At 42.7% G+C, this 20,269-nt stretch overlaps 1 protein-coding gene across 1 annotated transcript in view; it reads left to right on the forward strand.

The window, feature by feature from the left end:
* The window catches only part of LOC112307631 (aldehyde oxidase), a 65,880-nt gene extending 59,937 nt beyond the window's left edge, over positions 1 to 5,943 (forward strand). Inside the window, 5 exon segments of the mRNA XM_071220779.1 lie at positions 921 to 1,052; positions 2,636 to 2,701; positions 3,729 to 3,917; positions 4,395 to 4,562; positions 5,479 to 5,943. Coding sequence (XP_071076880.1) covers positions 921 to 1,052; positions 2,636 to 2,701; positions 3,729 to 3,917; positions 4,395 to 4,562; positions 5,479 to 5,700 — 777 coding nt within the window. The 3' untranslated portion in view covers positions 5,701 to 5,943.
* The last annotated feature ends 14,326 nt before the right edge of the window (positions 5,944 to 20,269 follow it).

Here is a 20,269-nt window from a genome sequence, read left to right on the forward strand (position 1 = left end):
CACTAACAGGGACTCAGAGCAGTGGCTTACCTTTTGTTGAAAACTCAGTGTATCCCTTAAGTTAGGAAACAAAGAATTAAAAATGCAAATCAAACACATAATAAGATAAACACCATCTATACTTTCTGGATTGGCAAGAGATAAGAAATTTGACAATAACAATATGTTAACAAGATGCTGAACAACCGGAACTCACATACTTTGGGAAACAAATGACCTCACTATTTAAATGGAGAGTGAAGGCCATCAAGGAGCAGGGTGATACAGTCTTACCTGCCTTTGGCACTTTGCCCGTGCTCATGGGCGCCCCACGGCACTGGCTGGCTGTCAGCGGGAAGCCCTGGGATCATTTTTAATGGCCACCTCCCAGCTAGGGGAGAGAGGAGAAAAGGGCAGAAAGTGCTGGCAAGCTGCCGGCCTAAGCTTCTCTTTCACCGTGCCATTCACTCGGTGTCTTTTGAGATGAGCTGACAGCGGGAGGCTGGAGTCGTCTCAAAGCCGAGGGGCCTGACCCCTCACACCAGCAGGCTGAGTCCTGGAGCCAGAAAGACAAATAAACAGGCCAGTATGAGCCTCTGAAGTAGTGTTTTGTATAAAAAGCAGGTGGAATTCCCCAATCTGATGACCCAAAGCAATAGGATGGATAATCATACTGTCAACAGTTAACTTCCAGGCATAAGGAGTCATTGATAGGGAGCCATTGGATGTGTTTTCATCAGAGAACACGGACGTCGTCCGTAGGAAGTAAACACTGACTGACTTACTCAGCACCTTCGCTGCATGTGTCCTGTGCTGGCACACCTCTGTACAAGCCTACTCCTCTGGTTCGCAGTGCACACAAGTGAGCTCAGCTCCTAACGGGCCTGTTTAGTTGTCACAGTCTGCAATCAGGAGACAATCACATAACCACGCTTCTCGAGAATCCTCTTTTCTCTGGGGGTTACGAGTCGACCATGAACTGGGAGACAGGAAAAGGCCAACTTTTTGAATACTTTGTTTATGGAGCCGCCTGTTCTGAGGTTGAAATAGACTGCCTGAGAGGTGCTCACAAGGTCAGTACCAACGGAGGGTGTTCTGGCCGCACTCTAGATCCTCCGAAACCCCACATATCCCGTCTCCCTGAGCACCCTCGAAGCACCATGTGTTTGGCCTGAAGGTAATTTCTGTGTGTTACCAGAAGGAAATAGAAGCTCAGCTTTGGTGCTATGGTTGCTTCCATGGAAAACAACCAGCGGCCTCTCCTCTTTATTTCCCTGGCCCTTTTAAGTAGAATAAGGAAAGAAATCACTTCCAGGAGGAAACACAGCCTAAAGGGGGCTTCCATGTAGACTGCTGGGACAACTGGGAATGGTGACCGCATTTGTGAAATGCCATCATGTGACATTCTTGAAGGATTTCATAAGTATCTCTAATCTGCTAACAAGACAGAAGCCACAGTCCACAGTCTTATAACCTAATGGCGGAGTGGCATACCATTGCCTCTGCCATATCCTATTGGTCACGTAAACCAACCCTGGTAAAGTGCAGGAGGTGACTACATAAGGCTTCATCCTTATGATACCTGGATGTGGGGTCACCGTGGGCCATCTCACAGGCTGGCAACCACAGCCTAGAACTGCTGTCTGCAGCCCTGTCAAAAGACAATGAGAAGCAGTAGTAAGTCCACAGTCTCGAAAGCAAAGTCTTCACTAACCCAGCAGACTCAAGAGCACCTCCCCTCCCCTTCCCCCTCTCAGCTTCAGCTGAAGCCACTTGTGTCATGGAAGGCTAGCCTTACAAACTGGTGTCAAAGGGAAATTTACATTTCATTGTGTCTTTAAATAAGAGAGGTAAGTGCCTGAAGTTTTAGGAGAGTAGAACATTCTGGATCACTATCTAATTTTCATAAGAAATTTGTCACATGAAAGTCTTTTATCAAATAAGGACATTCTTGACTTTCCTTTGTTCCATTGATAATTAGAAGTAGAATCTGTTTGTCACAACTATTGTGAGACCATGATGTCACATAAAAGAAGGTACGGACTTGCTGGAGGGCAGAGGCGTTACCACCAGCCCGCCTCAGCCTGCTGTACTCCTCTTCATTTACGTTACCAGAGAATTTTTAGCCACCGAGTTTCAATGTTAGATTTATTCTCTCTTCTGCTCTAAAAGTGAAAAATCTAGCACAGATGACAATTGACTTTTTTTTTTTTTTTTTTTGCTGATGCACCCTGAGCTCTGTGACTCAGTAAACATCAAGCAGCCAGTTGGACTCCGGATGTTGGGTGGTGTGGTCACCACAAACTTTTGCAATGAGGATCACGACAGCCATAGACGTTCTCTGTTTTCTGTGTCATATCTTATGTCTGTCGTAGTGGATTAAACTCAGTATGTTACATCACTCAGCTGGAGTCAGAGTCAAGTAAACATTTTTCTCTCCTGTTGTTTCCAATAAAAATAATCAGTGCTTAAGCTGGTTAAGAGTGTTCGTATGACTCTGAAATTTATACACAATAAACTTTGCAACATAAGATATTGCTTCTGTCTCCTGCAATGCAATGTGGCCCAAAGAATCCTGGCAGGAACTATTTCTCAGTTTTCTTTCCCTAAGTTGCGTGTTCATCACAGTAAACATTTTTACTTTTTCTTGTACTAGAACATCAGAACAGACGTTGTCATGGGTATTGGCTGCAGTATAAATTCAGCCATTGACATAGGCCAGGTATGTGTAACCGATTTGCCTCCCTTCCTACTTGCAACAGCCAAAACTGCTATGGGGATCTTCGGGGACAACATTCCATCTCACTTATTCATCACCTTACTTTTCCACTCCTGTAGAAAAGTTGGAATCTTTCTATTCAGACCAGTCACGGAACTCACATCTCTTGCTGTTTAAAAGAGTGAAGGAAACACCGGTGATTTAGGTAGCGTTTGAAGAAACATGCAGCCTGTGACTGGGGAGCCTGAATGGGGGGACTAAGCTGGAGGGGACGGAGTAAGCCCCACACGTCTGGGAGGGAAGTAAGATGTAGCGCTACGTGCTACGCCTTGGGTGTACGACGGTCTTCAGCTTCAAGGAGTTTGAAACCGGCCGACAAACCTCAAAGCACTGCAGCGGTAGTGACCGGATAGGTAGCTTAGTTTGCCCACAGGCTTTTTTAATTTAAATTTCAATGACAGGATTGAAAAATCACAAGCTCTTTTACATAAATAGTCAAAGGTCTAGACATCAAAGACCTGGAGCATTTTAAACCTGCTCGGTAAGCTTAGAGAACACACAGTTCAAACCCTGTATGTTACAAGTGTGGAAACTGAGTCCAGAGATGTGAGGCCAGCCAGCTGGCGAGCGAGGGCGTTAGGATGGGATGATGGTTCTACGCAGAGCCCTGAGAGCCGTGCCTAGTGCACTGGGGGCTGTGGGTGCATCAGTCCGAGGCAGAGTCATCTGGAAATAAAAAGGAGGGCATTTGAGCTACAGGCTTTCCGAGGCCTCTTCTAGAACCCTTGACATTTTAACGTCAAGCTGCAATTTCGACTCAAGGCCCTTGACTTTGAACTTAACACTCATTAGATGTTTAGAAATGCTTTTACGTAAACTTTTAAGTAAACTTTCAGAGACATTGTCCGAGACATGCTGAAAATGCTCTTAATACTGTATTTCAAAAGTTCGGACAAACAGCAGGAAGCTGATGCTACCGTTGACTGTATTTTATCACACATGGAAATTCTAATTTTATTTTTTGCCCCAGATTGAAGGTGCATTTATTCAAGGCATGGGACTTTATACAATCGAGGAGCTGAGTTACTCTCCCCAGGGTGTCCTATACACTCGCGGTCCGGACCAGCATAAAATCCCTGCCATCTGTGACACCCCCACAGAGTTCCACATTTCTTTGTTGCCTCCATCTCAAAACTCGAATATTCTGTGTTCATCTAAGGTAAGTTATGCTCTCTGAACAAATGTATGTTTATGTGATACTTGTGCAGGGCGGGAAGGGCTACTTTCTCTCTTGGTGGTTTGTAGAAGAAAAAGCCTTATTCAACATTTTAACTATAAAATAATTTAACAATATTATAAAATTTTTTAAAAAATACTCTAAGTCTCGGAGCCTAACACAAACTACTGTTGCCGTCAGCTTGCATCAGAGTTTTTTTTTTAACCTGGCAATAATCATTTGCATACCTGTATCTCCTTTTTACATTTAGGATCATTTCCTTAGACTAGAATTCTAAGAATGGGAATATTGGGTTTAAATAGCAAATTACTTTTTAAAGGAATAGGTTACATATATAATATTTAATATTTTATCCATGCACATATATACTTATAGAAGCACATATGCATGTATATACATATATACAGGGCGGGGGTGGGGGCAGAGAGTCATAATCTAGTTCACTTGCTCCCCTCCAAGGGTATGGGAGAGTCTGGGATCTTCCTGGGGAGCTCAGTGTTTTTTGCCATCAGGGACACGGTGAGTGCAGCCTGACAGGAGCGAGGGCTGTTGGGACCCCTGAAGCTCAATAGTCCACTGACCCCAGAGAAGATTAGAATGGCCTGTGAAGATAAGTTCACAAAAATGGTATGTTCTGCTCATAAAATTCTGAATTTGTGTCCCCTGACCTTGTGGTCAAGTTTTATTGGCCCACCACAGTGGTCGTCCATGGAAGAAAAGGGGACGAGAATCCCGAGGGCATTTGAGCAACGGAGCAGAGAGACCCTAGAGTTGCCCTTTTCCATCAGCCTGGCCCTGTGTGGTCTGCAGTGGGGCTCCGTTCTGTAGCACTTGAAAAAAGGTTTATTTTTGTGTCATCAGTTACCTGTTCCTCCTTTGTTCGGTTTTCTCCCCAGGACACATTGGTCGTCAATAGAAGTTCAGGAACTGTGCCCTGAGCCAACGACATGGGCCACCCCAACAGTCTCGCTCGGGCTACCCCGGCCGGGCACCAGGGCTCGAGCAGTTCTGGATTTGAGTTGCACATAGTCAGAGGGCCCTTCCCCTGCCCCCTGGGGGCAGGAAACCCGCTACATCCACACCCCGCTAGGCAAACATCTCAGCTCTCCATGGTCCTTTTCAGTGGCAGGAATTTTAAATATGGAAGGAATTCATGTCATTCCCAGTGACCGCTCTGACAATAAACAAGTTATTTCTTGATTATTTCTATTTTGAGGGGAAAGCCCCCCATACCTCCTTCCAGGCTGGCTCTTTGTGGCACCCCTATAGCTTTTCCTAACCCCATGAATAACCTCTTCATTCAGAGAAATGCAGACGGCTTCCACTTTTCATGTGCCCCTTGTCACTATGGCTTGATGGCTCTCACAGCTGCTCTGGCCCACCCGACCCCGAGTCCTCTCCTGGACTCCTCCACATTCCTCACGCTGTCATTGCCAGTCCTCTCTTTGTCCTGGTCGCCCTCTGCGTGGTTTTTATCTGCTGTTTTTCACCTGTCAAAAATGTTTTCTAAATGCAAACATATAAATGTGTCCTTTTCTTCTAGATTCCAAGAGACAAACCTGGATCCTATGTTCTTTGGAATATTCCCATGAGTCAAGTGCAAACTTCTGGAGAAAATTGGGTGACTCTTCCAATATGGCGGTCCATCCAGTTTCTATGCTCTCAGATGCTAGGTCTGAAAGACAAGTTTTCACAGTTCAGAAATCATTTCACAGAGTATTGCTTTTATATGATGCTGATTTTAAATGTTCCATTTAGATTTTGATAGATATGCTTAAGCAATTTAGAAAACATTTTAAATGGCATAAACGCTAACTGGTTTCCTCTAGAAGATATTGTCCATTATCCTGTCCCTTAAACCTATCCAGCTGAATGGAAGAGAAGACTTATATGTGATTCATATTTGGCTTGTCTCCACCAGTAGAAATCATACTGTCTGGTGAAAAGCGATTTTCTAAATAATTTTATTAGTAATGTGTGCTGTAAAGGATATTCACTTTTTATTATATATGCTTTTCTATATTTTAGTTTTCAAAAACATGCATTAGTTTTATAATTTAAAACAAATTAATAAACACACACTTTAATACCTAGAGACATGCCTGAATTCATCACATCTATATGGTTATCTCCATTTCACTGACTAAAGAAGGTCTTTGTTGCTGACTGTAAGAAATTTTATGCCAGTGGGTAAGCCCTTGGGCAGGGAGAAGTATGTGTTGTGTAAGAATGAGATTGAGATTCCAAACTGGCTTAAGGGGGGAGGAAACTGGGGTTAGCAGAGGAAGGTGGGGTCCTCAGAGGGTTGAGAGCCCAGAGAGACAGGATTTGATCACAGCAGGCCCCAGTCACCCCCACCCCTGCTGCCCTCCATGTAGCTGTCGGTCTTCCCACTGGAGCACCTGGGCAAGTCTCCCAGGCGGACACAGCAGCAGGTACATTCTGTAGGGCTTCACAACCTTCCACCAACTACTTTAGCATAATGTCTACTCTAAGAAGTCAAATGAAGTTGTTTTCTTTGTGAACAGAAGAAAGGTAAGTTTTCCACGTTGTTATTTCTAAATTTATGTAGAGAAAGAAACCATGGTAGAAAGTAGGTGTTCAAGTGGCCAGTGTGTGAGCTGGCAATTTGCCCAATGACTGTGACAAACCCGTATCAGTTTGTAGGTGTAGTTTTCCAGAGAGAAAGGGAGAGAGCCAGAGAGTGAGAATGGGAGAGCCCGTATGGGAGAGAGAATCTACTTGCAAAAGGTATTAGGATTCCTGGATGGCAAGTACTTCATTATACTGATGCCTTCAGACTACATTTTGTAACTGTATTTGTATTCACCTAGGTGGTAGGCATCAGCTGCTCTTTGTTACAATTTTCTTCGTCTCTTCCTCCCCGCTGTCTTTTTGAACCATCACCAACACGACACAAAAATACACACAAGTGTAAAATCTTCGGGTCATTTGCAAATAATAATAAAATTTTGACCTGCAAGAATAGAAGGGAAATCATCCCAGAAAGCTAGGAATCAATTTTAGTTAGTTTACATTTTAACATGTTTCTCCTTTAAGGGAAGATTCTTAAATCACTAAAAAGAATGGGCAAAATAATTTTCTGGTCCCACTGTTGTTTTCATTTCTTGAGATTTCACTAAAATGTAATCCAGGAATGGAATGTGCTCCTGGCTTTTCACTGTCTTTGACCCTGAGCATGAAGGGCAACCCTGTATCAGTGTTTTCAGCACCAATGGCAAACAGGAAGTCCAGGCCGACACTGAGCCGTCTGTGCAAAGAAATGGAGGCCCGGCACAGTTGTATAACGTACCCTAGCACGCATGAGAGGAACCTTGCTCTTCATCTGTCTGCTCCCAAAGTTGCATTCTTTCCTCTGGGCCCTGTTCTCCGAAGGAGGTAGCAAGTCTCACAGAATCTTGTCACTAACAGGAAGTGGCAGTGTGTCATGCCAGTGTTTTCCTGGGGGTGCTGAAATAATGTTACTTCTCTACTGCTGCCAAGGTTTTGTTTACTTAACTTTGCAAATATAAGTAAAGAACAAAGAACATGTTTTGCAGGTAGCAATGAGAATTAAACCCCTTTTATTCAACTATGCAAATTTGAGATTTAACTATTTTTTACTAAGTTTATAACTATTCAATATTTCAAACCTTTTATCATTCACCCAAAACCAGTGTTGTGTTAGAATGCAAATTTTTGCTGGTTTATCTTCTGAAACAAAGCCAAACATTTGTCCTGCTGAAATAAAAACCAAATACAATACAGTGTTACATAATTTTATAATTGCAAAAAGTGATGTTTGATCAACTCAGGCAAACAAGATCAACAAATATATCCTAAATGACTCTTAACCCATCAGAAATACTGGGCTACAGGAAAGCTGCCTCACTCCATAGAATCATTTCCTCTGCACAAGTCATTGAGACAATTCAGATCCTAAAATAGTGTTATTGTTCTACCTGAAGGAAAACTGTCTCCTTTTGTTTGTTTGGGGAAGCAAAGCAAGTAAGAAACAAAAAACTTTGCAATCTTTCTTGCATGTATATACCTTTTGCTTCTATCACACTTCATTGCAAAGATTTTGATTTGGCTTCTGTGCACAAAGACATGGAAAGGGGATTATTCACACTGTCTTGGTTCCTATAATAAAATGAGAAAAACAAGGCTGCATAGTCTCTGTTTGGTCTGTGTAAATGAGCACGCTGCTAATTTTAGCCATAAAAAAAAAATACTGTGACTTGGATATTTGAATTTGGCGTGTTATGTAACAGTCTTTAACCAAGACTATGTATGTTGAGTATCCCCCATACTAAGTTATAAACTCTTCTGGGCTAAAGATTATGTCTTGTTCCAAAACTACCTCCCGCACAGGAAGGAACTGGTGTGCAATGAAGGTTGCTGGCAGACCACTGGGCCAGAGGCCAGGGGCAGGAACATCATGGGCCCATTTGTCCTTTTGGCCCCATGAAGCCCCTCACACCATCAGAGGCACACAGCAGGCATGTTAGTCTCGGGGCTGGGTTTGTGTAGGATTTTTTAACTCATGTACTGAAGATGCATTAGTTAAAAATGTCCCAAAGTGAATGAAACAATAGATAACCCTCCCACATTAGAACAGGAAATGAAAAGTAGAAAAGCTGGAGCTCTCTTTATGGACAGAAGACCTTACAATAAATCCCTACAATTTAATTTTTTTCTCCAAGTGGTAGAAGAATGGAGGAGAGAACAAAATAAAGGCAGACAATCTCAATGTCTGTGGTCTTGGTTGACTCCAAGCTATGCCCTTGAAGTCAAGCCCTGGGTTGACTGAGGACTTCTCCCAGTTACCTCAATGGAATCTCTTCCCAGAAAGCTTCCCTTGGCATCTTCAATTTGAATAAATCACAGCACTCCCAGCTGGAATCTGACAAGCTTGTGCTGCCTTTAGCTGTACCAATCAGAAGCCTCCGTTTCATTTTTGAGGACTTACTACCCCTCAGCTTTCAGGATGGATCCTCTGTGTTCTCTCTTCCAGGAAGGAATTGCTGAAGGCCACAGCACCCAGTGCTGGTCCGTCACCCCCAGGTATGGCGATGCGTATCTATACTCACCTAAGAAACCAGAGAACAGTTAATGGGAATGTTGGGTGGCAAGTCACGAACCTCTTACACCGCAGAATGAGATGACTTTAACAAGAGGAGCAGGGATGCTTGAGTGTTTCCTTGCAAGGAATTCAACCAAAGGGCTTGACAAAGATTGTTTTGCTGACCTTTATGATCCTTGCCTCTCCAGCAGTGCTGGCAAGTATTATCCACCCCTGTGTAGCATGAGGGGAAACTGAGACAGCCAGCCAGAAAGTAAAGTGAATTTTTCATATGACCCTTACGTTCTTGGCACCGTACCAATTGTTTCTCATCATTTCAGCGTAATGTACGTTTGAGCAGCATGTGCTTATTGAAACAGACTTTGCGTGGGTGACACGGTGCAATGGTGATGTTACTGGAATGGTGCTTGGAAATATTAGGAGCTTAAAAATCTTTTAATAAAAAATCTTTTAGTTATGTACTTATAACTAGCCAAAAGAAGCAATGACCTTTTGGTTTGTTTATATTTTTGTTGGGGCTATTGCTGCTACAGTATTTATTTATGTACTATTAATGCTTATGAAATCATAGACTATTAGGAATTGGGAAAAAATCACTTATGACTCATAAATTTGCAATCATGTGAAATGCTTTAAGACTTTTAAAGTGGTGTTTTCCCATTCTGCCCTTTGGAAACTTTTAAATTCTTGCTAAGTTGTATATCTGTGCTCTATGTTTTCAAGATACTCTTTAACTTTTATTCTATTATTTGCAAATCTGATAAAGCTTGTCTCTGTATGTAAACTGTTGGGTTAAACTATTGCACAGAATAAGCTGAGTGGAGACCTGTGAAAAAATTAATGAACACTGTTGACATTCAGTGTTCAATTGTCGTTCAATTCAAGTACAAACCCTTCTGTGGTATCATGCGTTTACATTTCTCCCTCTCCTCCACAGAGTGAGCGCAGACACGGTCAGGTGCCTTGTGGAGTCCCCATGTACTGTGTCTATGACACTGATTAGTTTCTCAGTCTAGAAAGCATTTCTCAAAAGAAAATGAGGTTAGTTTTCTTGAGTACCCAGGCTCCTCTTAGGGATTAGTGCTTTTGGCCCTCTCATCAATAATTTATTCCATAAAAGATCCAGAGAGATACCTGAGAGCAAAGTTTACTGCATCTAAATCCATCTTTTTGAAAATCAGGATCAATGGTTGCCTCTCTCCACTGTTCTAGCGCCGCTCTGGTGTTCTGCCGTATCTCAAAGAGATTACTGATTTTGGTTTCACAATCTCATCTACAAATTATTTCAAGGTCATGGGATATAATTCACTTTGATCAATATGACCACTTAAACAAATTTAAAGAGGCTAAATGCTCTCTTAAAATCTCCTGATATCTTCGGCTTCGAGTCCTTCTGGTGCTTTTAGTTTACCAAGCATGCCTTTGGTAAGAAATATGGAAGCAAAAATTAGAATAAGACAGTCCTGCCTTCTCTCTGGCATTTGTTAATATTGCTGTCTCCACGGAGCAGTATGTTTGTTCTCTTTTTGATACATTTTATGGTTATAGTATTTTCCACAAACACATCTCTCTCTGGTGTCTGCGCCAGCCGGACACTGCTCTGTGCCACACTTCGCCTTCGTCAACAGTTTGTCCCATCACTTCCGTCATTTGTTCTGATCAGAGAGCAATCTAGTGACAGTGCCCCCGCCCACCTCCTTATTTCTTCCTCATTTATATTTACATTCTCCAAATTTCATTTCTGAGAGCTTCCTAGGCACTTTATGCTATATTTCCTTTTTACAGTTCCTGGTAAACAGGACAGGGTCCATTATTGCCTTGTACTTTCTGAAATTGGCTTTTCATAACCCTAAAGCCCTAAATAAAAACATCCGGCACTTTCCTCCTTCTCTTATTAAAAACCCAAAGATGTTCTCCCCAAACATTCTATGATGTTCAAATCTCAAGCTCTGTGGTTAGCTTGATGGCCATTTCCCTCATTTATTCCTCTCACTTTTGAGCCATGAAAGAACATTTTAGCCCCTCTTCCTTAGAAGAGGTGAATTTCGGAAGCCTAGGTAATTGAAGCATCCCTTCCCAGCTATGTCCTGTCCGTGTTCCAGGTTTGTGATTTGCTTTAGGGAAGACCCATCCATACCGTTTGTTGGACCAAGTGGCCTGTGTTGTTCAGCAGCACCCCCTCACCACCAGAAGCTAAGCGTTGGTTGCACTGGTAGGTGGAGTTGGAAGTACAAAGACATCGTATATTGGGGCTGCAGAGGATGCTGAGAAGAGTGTTTAGAGGAAGCTGGGTTCAAGAGCCAGAAGTAGAAGTCTCAGCATTTTGCTAAAAACTGAGGATCTACAAGGAGCTATCAAAAGCCAAGAAAGGCCAAGGATCAAAGGGCCAGGTAAAAAAAAAGAGAGAGAGAGAGACAGAAAGTTAGGAAAAAGGGCCCATGGTGTGATGTATGAGAGAGTCACAGGTAAACGTCTGTTTGTTTCTCTGTAAGCTCTCACTCAAATGGTCTTTACCCCCTTCTTTCCTGTGGAGATCCTGGACATCCACTGAAGTTAGGTTTTAGGATAATATGGCTTCTGCTTCCTACGTCAGTCTTCTCTTTAACATTGCCAGAGATAACACCCATTAGTCGTTCTCATCCCTTCAGGTTTTCACTAAAACCTATTCTCTATTAGACAAGGGTAGCATCATTCTACAAAAGTGCAAGTCCTCTGTATCCCCCACGGCCTGTGCTTTAATGTCTAGACACTACCACAATGACTAACTTTTCTGAGTGCTTTCTGTGTAATACTAGGCACTTTACTGTGGTAGGTACTGTGTCCCAATTGTGCAGAAGGTGAAACTGGATACAAAATGGTTAAGTTACCTCCCAAGATCACATCACTGGCAAGTGGAAGAGTCAGAATTTGAGCCCAGATAATCTTGCTTTAAAATCCATGTTCTTAGTCACCTTGTCTGAATTTGTTTATTTTCCTGAGATCATTTACATTATTATTTTTCTTAGAGAATTATCAGGACCTCCTGTATGATTATTACCCCCCCAAAATTAGTGTCCTCTTTTGTTTCATATTTTGGAGTATTATCTATGTAAGTTTTCTAATTTACTTATTTCTCAGAGTTATCCCCGTGCCCTTCTGTAAGCATTAGCTGAGCGCTAGTGTCTGATGAGCAGTATGACTGAGGTTCTCACCCTCGGGGAGAATCAGTTCAAACCAAGGGGTCTGAGTTAGGGCCAGTTAATGTCTTAAAAGGGACCACAAATGTTTAACATTTTGTGCAAAATTTGAGTTTATTCGTATGTGATCTTAAGTATATAGCCACAGAACTGCCAGTTCTCAAAGAACCTATGACTGCCCCTTATACAAGTGAGAATCACTGATTTGAAGAGGCACAGAAATAATTGTAACAGAGTGACATTCTGAGTAGACCTAGGAGCCCTGCGCCCAACCATCCTTTCTCATCCCTTGTAAGAGATGATCCCTCTGAGTCAGGGTCAGTCCTTCCAGCATTATAACATTTTTTAATGCCCCTTAGTCAAGAACTATAGAATCAAGAACTATAAGGGGTCTGAGGTTTTACCCTACTTACAAGCTAACAAGTTAGCCTGACACAAGTTGGCAGAGGCTAACAGAAGACACCAGACTCCTGGGTAAAGACAAAGGATTTTATTGTTTACAGCAACAGCATAGCTAGAGTAGTAGCATTATGGCAGCTTCTCAAGCCCCACTTCCCACGAGGCAGTGCGCAGAGGGCCAGTGGCACCTGGGTGTGCAGTGGGTTGTGATATAGGACAGGCATCCTAAGGCCGGGGAGCGCCAATCTTTTATAATGGATGGTAAGCCTCCCAGAAGGTGACACTATCTTTATTGCATTTTACAGTAAAAATTCTTGATAATTCTTCCACAGAGTGACACTGTCTTTATCTTCCAAGGCTGTTCACTACACCCACATCCTTGAAAAGCTAGTCTGGAACCAAAGCAGCCAATGTCTCTGTTCATAAGATGTGCGTATCTCCAGCTCGTGACTTGTTCCCCTTGCAGGGTTTCCTCTGTCCTTCGTCCTTGATTTCTTGTTCTGCACCCTTCCCCAGAGTGTACCTCAGAAAAGTGGTCTAAATGTCTTCTGAAGACACTGGTTCAATCTAGAACAACTACTGGGATTTTTCCATGATTCTTTTTTGGAAGCGAAGGGAGGGAGACATGCCAAGGGCAGGGAAGTGTCCCGTGGGTTGAAACAGTGTGTATTTCTGTCTACCTGGGGAATTTGTGCTGCTGTACTGAGTACAGACCCATTGTGAAAGCTGGGGAAAGTTTTAGTCCTGTGAATATGAAACAACTAACAGCTGCTGAGCCAGCACTTCCAGACTAAACAGCACAGCATCGCATCCATTAGGTGGAATTAGTTTTCAAAGAAAGCACAATATTGTACATTACAGACTCCGAGGTTTACAATTTTGCCCATCTCGGTGACAGTAACTAGATAGTTTTCTCAGAAATACAGACAGGTAGCACCTCAATGGCTTTTTGAAGGTGATGGTTACAGAACAGCATATCCGAAATGAAACGGATTAGGCCATCTTCCTTACACATAGCTTTGTCATGGGGAAAATCAGGGAAGAGACTGTTTCTCACACTGTCATCTCAGCAGCACATTTGTACAGTCCTAACCAAAGTGAAACATTTGGGGAAATAAGTGCCTGTGTCCTCTCTGGGTGTGATTCTATCTGTGATTAGTACTAATGGTCTCTGGGGAAGAGAGGAGAAGCACGGCTGTCTTTCTTGTTGCGTGGCAGTGATAGCCACCGAGCAACCGGGAGCATCCACAGAGTGTTAATTTCAGACCCTTTTCTTCCTGCTATCCCTAGCCTCCCCCCCCAAAAAAACCCGATGGTGAGTAGCTAAGAAAGACTATATGAAATCATTAGTTTGAAAAATACAATTTTCTGCAAAGATATAACTTACAAACTGCTGAAGTTATATATCCAGAGATGTTTGAATTCTTAAATTGTTAAAGAGCATGGAAAAGGGAGAAGGAGTCAGAATTATGCCAAAAGGGGACACACGAGGAAATGTGTCCACAAGAAAGATTGAAGAATGGAGACTAGAGAGCCTTGTAAACAAAACCAACATGAATAATCCATGCAAAACATTTATTTTCGTGCCTAGCAGTTGTAAATATTAGCATTGCTATTTACCTGAGCTGGAGAAGCAAGACAAATTGTGATACGATCTACTTATTTATTTGTGCATTCATTTTTAAGTTCATTCATTCATTATTTATTGAAAATATGTGTTATAGAATCTAGGTGCCTTTTATTGTCACTTATATTTCATTTTCAGTTTCCTCATGAACTTAAAGATTACATTGTATAATCAGCTAGAACGCTGGGTCAAATAAGCGCAGAGAAAAGGTTTGTGCCGGACTGAAATGGGGGCAGGGCTCATAGATTCAGCAGAAGGCAGAGTCCTTTCTCAGAGCCAGTCCCTGGGGCTCAGTGGCAGCTGGATGGATGTTCTCCTAACTCAGGAGGCTCCAGGGCCTCCCAGCCTTTCAGTCCTTTCTGGGGCGGCCTGCTCTCAGCTTCCCTGTTGGAGGGTTGTTTTGGGTATTCAGTGCATCAGTGAATGGGAAGCACTGAACTGTGGTGGACAGTCAGGAAATTGTGGTTGTTATTAATAATAAGAGGCAATGCAAACTTGTGTTTTATAAGCACGAACTCCACTATCAGAATGCATATCTTCAAATTCTGATTCGGCTATTCTTTAGCTGTATAATTTGATACATTACTTAACCTTTCTAAGCCTCCATTTCCTTATCTGTAAAAGAAGGTTATGATCGTGAGTATTAAATTATGTCATGTTTGCAAAGTACAAAACATCAGGCTGAGCACACACCGAGTGCTCAATAAAACCCTGCTACTTACTACAGCTGTTACCACCGGTACTACTATTACTGCCGTCAGGAGTAGTATCGTTATTATTACCTCTCGTGGTATTTTACAACTCCAGAATTCCCTAATTTTGCCGTCCTTATTTTCTTCCTTAGAGTTTGTCTCGGTGCCAAATGAATAGAGAAGGGAACTGTTGTTTGGATCAAGAAGAAAAGAAGCCTGACATCAAAATTAATGTGTCTTCCCTTTTCTCTCCTCTTTCATCTGCAGATGTCCATGTTGGGTCTCAGTGCGTCCTGTCGCTGTCACAACAAACCTAATAGAGCTTGGGGTGCCGCTCAAGAGGCTTGTGGAAGTTCTGAAAGCACTTTTTCTCCCAGTCCTTCTACCCCTTTCTCTCCATTCTCTCCATTGACTCTCAGCCGCTGCAAACCCAAGTCTTCTGGGAGAAAGGGATCCCCCCGGCCGAGCCTACAGAAAATAGAAACTAGTCAAAGATGGTACCAGCATGGTGACACCACCTCTGGCAAGAGAGGACCCAGCTCGAGTCCCAGCCCTGAAACTTTTGGCTCAAGTTTGACTTCTTCCTTGATATAATTGGGATAATACTTCAAGAAAGTTATTGGGATAATACTTCCCAATACTTATTGGGAAGATAAAATGGTACACACAAGTGATGTACATTTAGGCCCATTCTTTGCACACAATGACAAGCACATAGCAGTTAGTCAATGCCAGTTTTTCCCAACAGGTGATGTTTAGAATTGCCCTTAGAATGAGTCTTAGCAAGTGATGGCTCTACAAAGGCATAGAAATTAGAGAGTGTCCAGGGAATTAAAAATTTCTGCATACATACTTTTTGACCCAGCAATTCCACTGCCAGGAATCTGCCCTAGGGAAATAATCAGAGATAAGTCAAAGATTTATTGTATGTAGTGATACTTGTCACAATGCTATTTATAATAACAAAACTTGGAAATAACGTGAGTGTTCAACAACAGGGGAGTGCTTACAGAAGTCATCGCATACCCATATGACTGGGACTTTAGCTGTCTTGGAAGATCTTTTCTGCATGATATTGAAAGAATTCGAAGTAAAAGTTATTTTTAAGTAAAAAAAATTTAAAAATTGAGTACTCTGCCACCAAATTTGTAGAAAACATTATTTATATATACCATATGAGCACATATACACAGGGCAAGAATAAACATGGAAGGAAATACATATAATGTTAATGGTAGTTTCTCTGCACAGTTGGTTATGAATAGTATTTTCTAGATTTTACAGCAGCTCTACATGATTTTTTACATGAACACACATTAATTTTATAATTGCATTTATAAAAAAGTTTAATCAAAAAGAAATTCCTATAGATGTATAGTAGTTAAAGCAGAAACAGAAATGCCTCTGAAAACCAAGTTGGCTTGGTGTCTAGTTTACACCAAAAACTGGAAAAAGGACGAGGGAAATCGAAAGATTGGCATGGCTGCTTACCTAGTGCTAAGTAAACATCCTGTTTTCCAAATATCACTGCCTGGGCTGGCCTGCCACTAACATTACAAGACCCAAAGCAAGAGTACAAACAGAAGATTGCTCATTGTCTTCCCACCCGGCATTGATGCTGTCACAGACTGGACACCCAGCTCACATGTCCAAGCTCTGTCCACCCCGAAACACCTGTCAGGCCTGGGGTGAATTCTGAATTGCACATCTGCTCTCTTGAGGTGGAGGGACTAGAGCAGAGGCCTACGTGGGCCCTGGAAGTGGTTTGGGGGCCTTTGGACAGGGAATTCTGAGGTCATGGGTGCCCACAGCTTGTGGCTAGAAGACTGGCTGTGAGAAGAATCATGCCTGGGGTACTACTGGCTGTGAGTAGCATGTCCCTTTGATCCTGAGGACTCCTTGATCCCTGGGGAGGGTATGATGTAGAAGGCCAGGGATGGGACCCACAGCGGAGTCCCAGTAACCAGAGGCCGCAGGACAAAGTTGGGAGTGGACTCCTTGAAACCCTGTTTGATGCTTCTGACATCAGTGAAAGTATAAGTAAGAATGAACTCCAGGATGGCAGTTTGTGTACATAAAAAATAACATTCCAGAAGATATAATAAAGCGCTCAATCTAACCATTACTCATTCTTCAGCTATAATTTTCCCTTCATCTCCTCTCTGCAGACGGTCCACTAATCAAATTTAGTTCATGTTAGAACTAGAAACTGAGTGGTGAATTTCCCTGGAACTGTAGCAGCCAATAGACAGAGTTGGGTTTAGCTGTTCGGGGCCAGCTGTTTTAGAAAGCCATTTCTTATTTGATCTGAGATCTGCTCTCTAATTCTCACATATGGGATAATACTGGGCCAGTCTGTGCCTCATCTGTGAGACAGCCTTTCCACAGATGCAGCCAGCTCTCATCCCCACTCATCCTCCTCGTCTACTTTCTAGCTACATTCTTTTCATGCACCTTCTTCACTCAGTGTCTTAGCCATTCCTGAGATTCCAGGAAATATCTCCATAAACGATCTCCAAGTCCCTTTCTACTGCTACTCTCTCTTGAGTTTTTCTTCCTTCTTTTATCTAATCCTGAGGTCATTGTAACCCCCACTCTTACTCCACTGAACCAGTTATTGGTACCACCATTTTTTGTTTCTCTTGCCCCATAAGCAGGGCCTGATGATTGTAACAGGCACCAGCCCTCGAGCTCACCTGCTGCCTTTCCTCTGCACCCACACTGCCCTGGTCCAGACCATCTTCTTTTACACTGAGATTATAGCAACAGGGTCTCCTTCCTTCCAACACCTCCCATACAACCCAACCAGGGCAGCATTCCCCAATGTCCCAGAATTCCTTAGGAAGCTTTTAAAAATGTAATTGCCTGAGATTTCCTCAATTTCACTGAGTTGGAATCTCCTGTGGTATGACCCAGGAATAGCCCCAAATCTTTACAAACCTTCCCAAGTGACAAACGCAATTCAGTCTGCAGGTCTGGGGTTGGGGACCACTGCATACTGCAGTCAAATTAATCTCCCAGAAATGTTGGCTCAGAAATGCTGCGTGGTTCCCACTGGCCCCAAATACCATGTCCAACCTGAAGGCTGCCTTTTAAAACTTTCTATGATCTGGTTTGACCTGCCTCTCACCCCGTCTCCTTCTAGTCTCTCCTCTGTAGTCAAGGCCATCTTCTTGACTTCCTCCTAACCCCTCATGAATAGCCTCCTACATGAATCTGTGCCGGATCCATTCCCTCCTTGCCCCTTTCCAAGAAGCCTCTGCAAGCATTTGCTCCAGTCCAGGGCACTTCAAACTACAGAAACTCAATACTTGGCTATTAATGACCATAATGCTTATCAACCCTGTACTTTGTTCTGACCAAAAGATTAAAACGTTAATGCTTTTTCTTAAGGTTTATAACAACTCATGTGAAAATGAAGAATTTCAGCTTTTGGACCCAACGCAGGAACATATATTTCCACCTGAACTAATGGTATGTTCTTTCTCTCCTGATTTACTTCTCTGTTTAGGCTAACAGTGAGGGAATAAACAGTCCCATCTGTTCGTCCCCAGTTAATACTTTCCTGCATCTTTTATTCAGATATCTAACCTGATTGTCAAAAGGCAACATCTTCAAGGCAGAATACATTCTTCCTTATAACTCCTTTCTCTAGTTTTCCTTCCATTAAAAATAAAGCCAACATGGAAATGGATATAAACTCTATCTTGGAAAATTTTACTTCTTCAACATATTAATTGGCTTAATATCAATTTGCCCCCGTGAGCACCTTGGCACTACTGTCATCCTCAGGAACATGTGAAAGGCATTTTTCCTCCCAGGACCTGTCCCCTGGGTCACCCACCCTGTCCTCAACCACCCACCTAGTGGAATTCCACCCCCCCTGTGTCCAGGGCAGGGCAGTCACAGAGTCTATTCTGGCCCACAAGCGTCCTTATTAAATCCAAGGGAAGTCCGGGGTGCAATCCATAAGCATGTGAAAGCAGCTACCAGCTCCTTATCTTACCTACCCGATAGCTTGTCACAGGTCAGAATCATCTGATGGCCTTCTTTCTTTAATTTTTTAAAAATTGTTCCTCCAGCCATCCCTTCAACTCACTTATAATTGCTTCACAGGCTTCTATTGGGAGCTTCCCAAATGTCAGCACCGAGCTAGGCACTTGAGATACAGAAATGACACGCCACCTGTCCCTCAGGCACTTAGAGCCAAATGGTGGAGTCAGACAGCAGTGCCAGTGACAATTAACAATAAAATGTGAAGAGGGTTATAAATATGACCTGTGAACCAGGATCTGGGAGTAGAGCAGAGAACAAGAGGTGGGATAGGTGGACATGCAGAGAGACATCTCCACAGAGACAAGCTTGAGTGACAACTTGAATTATAAATAGAAGTGAACAGGAAGTGGGAAGGAGGATAACTGGGCATGGAGAGGGAGTTCTAGGCAAATCAAAAGTCACGTGGATGGGCCTGTGGCTTTGCATAACGTGGCACTTTCAGGAAACAAGTAATCTAGGGCATGGCATGTTGGAGGGATGCCTGTGACCCCCACCCCTATCCCATACCATGAGGCTAAAAAGGGAGGAGAAGGCCAGATCCTGAGGGCCTTTCATACAGATATAAGGAACGTGAAATTTCTTTGTACAGGTAATGGAGGGACAAACATTAAAAAGTTTGGATAAAGGATATTTACAATTTTGAAAGTTCACTCTGGTTGTTGTATGGAGAAAAGATTGAAAAGGGACACAAGTGAATGCAGGGTGACAGTAGGTGTCACAGCAACCCAGGAGAAGGACAATGGCATCAGGGGTTAGGGTGCTGGTGTGGAAGGGAACAACAGATAGGAGAACTGTTAAGAGGCAAAATCAATAGGGCTTGGTAGTAGATTGGAGGGTCAGGAGTAATTCCTTGGCTTTGAATTTGCACAATGAAGAGCAAAATTAGGGATACTGGTGTAGAACCACCTTTGAGAAGAGAGATCAGAAATTTGGATTTCCATAGATTTGTTTGAAATCCTTTTAAGAAATCCAAAGGGGAGTATCCAATAGGTAGTTGGAAGCTCAGGGAGAGTTCAGGGTCAAGTGTATATATTTACGAGTTATTTGAATTAAAGCCATAGGTACTGATGCAAACATAGCTGAGAAGTAATCCTGGACATAAACACTTTAGGGAATTCCAACAGCTAATGAATAGGTGGATAGATGAGTAGACCTGAGAGATTGAAGACAAAAAGCTAGAGAGGGGACATAAATAACAAAAGACTGGGATATTCCAGAAGCAGTGAAGAGAATGTTCTGAGAAGCAGAGAGTGGAAAATACACCAAGTATTGTTGAGAGATCGAGTAGGATGAGAACC

The sequence above is a fragment of the Desmodus rotundus genome, chromosome 2, assembly GCF_022682495.2.
Source record: "Desmodus rotundus isolate HL8 chromosome 2, HLdesRot8A.1, whole genome shotgun sequence".
Lineage (NCBI taxonomy): Eukaryota > Metazoa > Chordata > Mammalia > Chiroptera > Phyllostomidae > Desmodus > Desmodus rotundus.